At 35.2% G+C, this 7,292-nt stretch overlaps 1 protein-coding gene and 1 non-coding gene across 2 annotated transcripts; both read right to left on the bottom strand.

Moving 5' to 3' along the window:
- Window positions 1-543: 543 nt before the first annotated feature.
- On the bottom strand, window positions 544-4,264 carry LOC103418397 (vesicle-associated protein 1-3-like). The gene is made up of 8 exons (XM_008356527.4): window positions 4,034-4,264; window positions 3,597-3,667; window positions 3,416-3,497; window positions 3,090-3,205; window positions 2,829-2,990; window positions 2,697-2,738; window positions 1,277-1,354; window positions 544-831 (listed from the first exon to the last, which is right to left on the bottom strand). The coding sequence occupies exons 1-8, from the start codon at window positions 4,083-4,085 to the stop codon at window positions 718-720; spliced, it is 717 nt and encodes a 238-aa protein (XP_008354749.1). The 5' UTR covers window positions 4,086-4,264; the 3' UTR covers window positions 544-717.
- Window positions 4,265-6,676: 2,412 nt separating this feature from the next.
- Window positions 6,677-6,781, bottom strand: LOC114823804 (small nucleolar RNA R71). Its single transcript, XR_003771751.1, has one exon. It is a non-coding gene; the product is annotated as a small nucleolar RNA R71 (small nucleolar RNA).
- Window positions 6,782-7,292: the final 511 nt, after the last annotated feature.

Here is a 7,292-nt window from a genome sequence, read left to right as displayed (position 1 = left end):
AGCTAGCTTTGCTTCTAATTTTGTATGCTTCTGTTTGTTGTATTGCATGAGTAGTATGTATTTGGGTTTTTATCAGAAATCAGCCCAGCTAGGTGGTTTGATTTGTTGGCCGATTGTTTCGGTTCATTTTTGGCTTTTCTTATTGTTTAGTGTGTAAATTGGTTTGTTAGTGAAACTAAGTGAGGAAATGACGTCATCATGGTTTGTAATTTTCAAATGATGATTTTTTTTTTTTAACTTTTTTTATAATTTTTCTAGCAAACACTGAGAGTTTTGGTTATCCTAAATCACATTTATCACTCTAAACACACAACTTATTGTGTCTGCTGAAGTTAGAATTAAGGTCTTTTAAAGAATTGACTGATAGCAGCACTTGCATACGTGCCTACGAATTAAGAGCATTTATCCCTACGTTTGAGGCTAACTTGACAAGATTTGGGTCACTAAAGATGCCTCCTCCCATCATGAAAAGTGAAAACCAATACATTCAAGGTAATGCTAGGGAAACTAAATTTGTAGACAAAATTTGCAAACTAAATGATGTGTCGTCAACATCCAGCTTTAATATATAAAGGAGATTTGCCCAAAAACAGTGCCAAATTAATCAATACTAAATTTTTACATTACAGTTTAAGAGTCCCTAAAACGTTTCTGAAAACTGCGGAGCACCGCAGGATTATGCCAGCATCCAACTAATTAATCGACGGTTCAGCTTCTCTATGTTTTGTTGATGAAGTAGCCAACCAAGATGCCCAGAAGACCGAACAGCACCACAAACAACAACGAAAATCTGCCACTGCTGTTTTTGCTAATTTCTTTTCTCAACACAACCTGCTCAAATTCAAATTTTTCTCTTATTGCCAAAAGGAAATAAACGAAAACAAACATGAAAATAAACTCCGACAAAGGGGAACTGAAGCATCAAACACCCAACAATATAAATAGAAACAACGAGACAATTCAAAATAAGGAAAACTAATGAAAAGAGCTTGAAAACTTTGAGTTTTAATGATAAGGACAAAATAAAGGGTAAAATGAATAGTACCAGAATTGACTTTTTAGTGTAAAAATGTGGTTTTTCGTTAAAGTGAATAGTACCGGGAACTTTTCGTTAAAGTTCCCTTCAAAATAAGGACAGTTTATTTTTCGAGGATTTTTGCTACGAAGATTGACAGCTGATGAAGAACGGGGATACATACTAGTGGAACCGTTAGCATAGGGACAATCAAAAGCATGAGGCTTAGATGTACATAAGAAACTAAGAATTAAACAATACCAGTTCGTGGCGTAGCTTCTGAGTTTGTTGAAAAGCGGCAGTCTTCTCTTCAGTTAACTTGGAAATCATGGACCATGCCTGAGGAAAAGATATACAAAGAAACTTAAACAAGGTAATCTGAAGGGATTATTCGCTGTACCCGGTGGTCAATGTAGGGTGGACCAGTCGGTAATTCAATTTGCACACAAGTTTGCTCCACACGTCCATTTGATTCGTAATATCATTTTACCCCTTAAATTCTTAAAAATAAAATAATTTTAGTTCACTTTTCTGTCCCCGTCCTCAGAACTTCTCGACAGGGCCTTCTAATAACTAGAAAAAGAAGTATGCAAAAATAAGAAAATTAACAGGACTAAGTAACTCTTAATCTGCTCTGGATTTGTTAGTAAAAAAACAAATAGAAGATCCATAGAAGAATCATGCAAGCAGAAAATGAACTAGAATAGTAGTGAGGCGTGGACAAAAACCTTATGTAGCGATTAACATGTAATAATAAACCACATGCACCATCCTTTTTTATCAGAAACGCAGATTTTATTATTAAGTATAAATTGAAAGTACAAGAAGTAGTGCACATGCTGTCCACTGGATTGAATACAAGATCCATAACCAAAGCAGAAAACAATGTCCTATAAACCTGAGTAATTATTACAAAACAGCTATGCTAATTAAAGCGAGTTTAAGAGATTGCTGCCCACCAATCCGCATGAATGAGGAAGAAGTGCTATATCCTGAAATTCCAGGGAAACTGAAATCCCAAAAGAAGCCCAAAATCGAACTCTATCCCACAATCCTTCCATTTCCTCCCTCCTAACATTTTCGAAAATGCTTTTGTTTCATGCGCTGTCATTAAAGTGAAGTTTATGACAGCGGTTCCAATTAAATAAAAGTGAACTTTACACTAAAAAAAAACCTAAGTAAGCCTCCATCACAAGAAAGTCAAGAAAATACTTCAGACTACCTATTGGTTTCTAAATATTGTTGAATGTTGCCACCGTCACCACCAAAGCCATACAAAATGAACCAAAACTTGGAAATCACAATCTTTAATGACTTTTACTAACCTCCATGTATACTGTCATTCAATATATTCATGAATTTGGTATGTCGCATGTTTCAAAACAAACTTAACCACTATGATGCGACTCAAAAACTGGCACTATTGGTGAATATATTTTAGCAATGACATTCTATGATACATTCTTTCAACTGTCTACAGTTGCACAATAAGTTTACTGTAGAGAAAATGAAAACATTAAAAAGTAACTCCTTTCATCAAATTCAAGATTTTAGCACCCCATTCAGGCAGATTAAATTAAATGCAAGAGAATGAAACGTAATGTGTCAATTCCTGAGATAAATTTCCTATGTAACTCAAAAGCAACTGTATTTGTGAAATCTAATAGTAAGGACATCTGACCTCTGACGACTTCTCTTTTGGTTCCTCAAGAGACCTTGATACCTAATTTTCCAAGTAAAATGATAATGAGTATTCCACACATTCAATGAGTTTTCAAACTTCCCTGAAAGCTTGCAAAAGAGAAACCCTTACAGCATCAAACAAGGAAGAGTTTTGATTTCCATTATCAACGACTGAAGCCTTTGGAGAAGAGCCCTCGTCAGATCCTTCAGGGACAGGTGATGGGGGATTGGCAGGAAAGTAGATTACCCGCAATTTGAACTCTTCCACAACTTTACCATCCTCCTTGTTGAACTATAGACAAATTCACAAAAAGATTAAAGTAAATAAAACAAAACCCAAAACAGAACCTCTTCACGGGAAACATAATACGTGTTAGCAGCATCATCCAACCATTTCAGGAGTTATGTCTTTCGTAGTTGCACCTTCTGGTGCAACAACACTTTGAAGGAGAAATTTGTCCTTGCACTGCATGTCTGGCGGAGCCTCTTTTTGGGCTTGCATTGTGACTACAAAAATCAAATTTAAATCAGGAACAATCGAGGAAATTTGAGAAATAATAATTGAGCATACCGTTAACAACGAAAACAATGAAAGCAAAGAAATGAATATAATCTAGAACAATTACTCAGTGTTTAACTTTGAACCATGAAATAAAAGATTAAGATATCAGATAAGCTAAAGAACCAAATACTCTTCAAATCAATTGAATAATTCACCTGTAACATCGCATGTGGTTCCGGGCAAAACAACACCAGCATTGGGCCGGACACAGTATTTTTTCGGATTGGTTGTTTTAACCTATTCAATCACAATATCCAAACAGTAAGCATTACAAGTCCATACCTCATATGTTCAGACCAATTCGATATCCAAATTTAAGGGGAACCGAAAAATTACCTTGAAGGCCACATAATTAGCTGTTTTGTTGGTCAATTGCAAGGAACATGAACTGTGTTTCTTCACTTCAACTTTTACACCACAAGAAAACAAACCCACAAAAATAAAATTAACAAAATTGGACAATTTTCCCAATGCAAAAATCACATTAACATCCCATTTGAATCAATCACTCCCTAAACATAACAATTAAGCATTACTAAGCTAAATCAAAGTCAGTTTTCTAATTTTCTGGTAATCAAAATATTAAACCCCGTAATCGTATGCACAATTAAACCCATCCTTATAATTATTTTGCATAATCTAAAGTGCACCGTTCCAATTCCAGTAAAACCCAACACGGCATTCTAAATTTCTTTTTCCCTCAATTTTCCTACATTTTCTTGCTAACCAAAGAGAAAATGTTCTTCTGAAAGAAAAGAAAGAAAAAAACTTACATGGGAATTTGAGCTCCAAGGGCTGAATGCTAAGAAGATCTCCGGTACTCATTGCCGCGAATCCAATCAAATGCTAGTTTTTTTTCTTTATATTTCAAACGAAAATTGAATTAAAAAAATTAGAATTTGTGAAATTATATGATCCGAACGAGGAGGAGAAAAGAGAGATGGCAAGAAGAAATAGCAGAAGAAACAGTTTCTGTGATTCAAAAAATATGGAGAGAGATATCGTCACAGGTGCGTCGATTAACTGTGATAAGTTACACCGTCGATCTGAATGAGTTGATCTGAATCCAACGGTGGATAGGGTAGCTGTGATGTTCAACTGGTGAATTCTTGTTATATTAGGAATTAGACTTTAATTATTTTCATTATTTTCAAGTCTGGAGGTTTCTAAGATCATCTCCAACCAAATGGTTCAAAAGGATAGAAAGCTGAAAATAGTCCGAAAACTGTCTCCAACCGAGGGTGATGAGTATATTTTATATTATATATTTTACCCTAATTTTAGTATATTTTGGTTAATATTTTGAAAGAATTTTGATACATTGAATTGTATTTTCAATATAGGACTTTCGACTTCCTTTGGAGCAAAACAGGACCAAATGGACGAATTTTGGAGTAATTCCAGTTGAAGGAAGTTCGTGAGTCGCTTAGCGTGTTCGTATCCAAATTTGGGATTTTTCTACCAAGCAGTTATTTTCTGGCGATGGAATAAAGAAGCAGTGTGCAGTGTTGGAAAATGACGTTTTTTGGCTTAAATTGCGTTTTTGGAGCCCAAGATGACCTCGGATGGGTTCGTGGCCTTCTGGAGAAGTGTTCAGAATATTCCAAACATTAAATTCAGCTATATTGGGCCAGTTTTGGAGCAGCTTATGGGTCCAAAACGTGGCTGTTCAGATTTTGGACGAATTTTACCATTTTACTTTAAGGTTATGTTTCTTTTTTTTTATGGGGGATTAGGGTTTGTGTGGTGGTTTAGAAAATATATTGCTTGGCCGTCTACAGTTTTTGGACTACGCTTTATTTATGCAATTTTGGAGACAGAGAGAAGTGCTAGGGTTTTGGAGATTTTCTACTTGAAGGTGTTTTCAATCATTTTCTTAATAATATTTTCTATGATTTCAATTATGAATATTCGTAACTAATTTCTATTGCTAGGGCGAAGCCTTGAGCCTTAGCGTGAATATGTGATTTTTATTTAATTGCTTGTGATTGATTGCATGCATACTTTGAATTATTAATCACCGGGATAAAAACTATCTAATTGTCTTAATGTCTGATCACCATTAGGATTTTTAGAAAAGTAATTTGATGCAATTTTGGTCGGAAGTTTCCTGAAATTGACGCTGGCTTCTTGTGATTAATAATTGTAATTTCACTTAGGATGAATATCACGTCTTAAGGATTGCATGGTTTTTCAAATGATTTTCATAAAGCATAATAAGTCTTTCATGTTCAGATTTGATTCAAACGTCCGGACGGGTTGCATGTTAGATATGCGTTCTATGTTGGAGGTTCCAAGTAGAATATGAATTAGGAAAATCTAACCTTCAAAGTGGCATTTGTAGATCATAAGTAATTGGTAAAAGTTCATAGGATTGCTAGGTGATGGTGGAACCCTAGTGTTTTCTTAATTTGATTTCTTCCAAAACAGTTTTCTTTTCCTTCTAGTTTTGAATATTGCAAATTGTTTATTTTAATTAATTAATTTCTTTTTTATTTTAAGTAGGTTATAAAATCAATCACCTCAATTTCTACTTTACAATAACTAATTGCAATTTGGTTTGCTTCGAATTATTTAATAATCCATGTGGAGAATGACCTTGCGAGATTTGTTTATACTACAACAACATTGTGATTCTTGCAAGTATAATAGGAGTTTTTAGCCCATTCACATGAGTAGTAAAATCCCTATCAAGAAAATGGCGCCGTTGCGGGGGATTATTTAAAATACTCCCTACTAATCAATTTTTCAATTAGTTCTTGATGTTTATATATATATATAAATAATAATTTATTTAATTTTCGTTTTTATTTTATTTTTACAGATTACAGTAGTACAGTGCAGATTACAAAGATAATATGTGCATGGTCAGCACCCGTTCAACAGTGCAGAAGTTGATTCCATTGGATCCATAACTCGAGCAGAATTTAAGGAGGAGACGCAGGGAGCCAAATTTGCAGTGGGTTCCGTCACTAGAGGAGACTTTTCTGCAGTCTTCAATTTCTGGGGATCTGCACAGTAAAGGAAAAATGGCATTCGTTATTCCAGAGGCATGTCAGCCTTTGGGTGATTCTTTAACAGCCCATACCACAAATATACCAAGTTGCATTACTTATCTGGCAGTGGAGGAAGGGTCTACATTTGAAATAAAGCAGCACATGTTGAATATTCTACCTACATTTCATGGGTTATCATCTGACGATCCAAACATGCATATTGCAGAATTTCTAATGGGATGCAAAATTATTTTGGTAAGGGGATTCTCAGCTGAATCTATTAAGCTGCGTTTATTTTCATACACTCTAAAAGATCAAGCAAGGAGATGGCTCCTCACACTCCCATCTGGAAGCATAAGTACTTGGGCCCAACTCAGTGAAAGATTTTTAAACAAGTATTATCCAGCTTCAAAGACACTTGACATGAGAACTTAGATTTTATCATTTGCCCAAAAACCAAATGAAGAGTCTCATGAGGCGTGGGAACGGTTCAAAGAGTTGATTAGAAAATGCCCACATTCGGGTATTAACACTACTGATCAAATGCTTATATTTTTCAGAGGGTTGAATATGACTACAAAAACTTTTGTTAACGCTTCATGCGGAGGTTCGTACCAAGATAAAAATGCACAAGAGGCTTGTTTGTTATTTGAAAAAATGGCAGCAGATACACAACAGTGGGTAGTTGAGCAGCCACAATCTAGGTCTGTTTTTTAGATGTCTAACAGTTCTCCGTATGTTACAGCACAAATTGAAAAAATGGAGAAAAGGCTTGATGCAAAATTTGACATGTTATTACAAAGAATTCCAAGTTCACAGGTTGCTGTACAGCAGCAATTACAAGCTGCTTGCAGCATTTGCAACATGACAACTCATGATTTTATGAGCTGCCCACATAAAGACGTTTGTCCAGATTTTACAGCAGAGCAGGTTAATGCATTTAACAATTTCCAGCGTCCCTGATATGACCCGTATTCAAATTTCTACAACCCAGGTTGGAGAGATCATCCTAATTTAAAGTGGGGCAAAGATCAGC

Source organism: Malus domestica, chromosome 02 (assembly GCF_042453785.1).
Source record: "Malus domestica chromosome 02, GDT2T_hap1".
In the NCBI taxonomy this organism is placed as follows: domain Eukaryota; kingdom Viridiplantae; phylum Streptophyta; class Magnoliopsida; order Rosales; family Rosaceae; genus Malus; species Malus domestica.
This window is presented reverse-complemented; position numbering and strand designations above follow the sequence as displayed.

Excerpts from the sequence above, each read along its gene's own strand:
- LOC103418397 (XM_008356527.4), bottom strand. The coding sequence starts at position 4,085 with ATGAGTACCGGAGATCTTCTTAGCATTCAGCCCTTGGAGCTCAAATTC. Across the intron at positions 3,498-3,596 it reads CTAATTATGTGGCCTTCAAG|GTTAAAACAACCAATCCGAA; the intron begins GTAATTTTTCGG and ends GTGATTGAATAG. Across the intron at positions 3,206-3,415 it reads AACCACATGCGATGTTACAG|TCACAATGCAAGCCCAAAAA; the intron begins GTGAATTATTCA and ends TGATTTTTGTAG.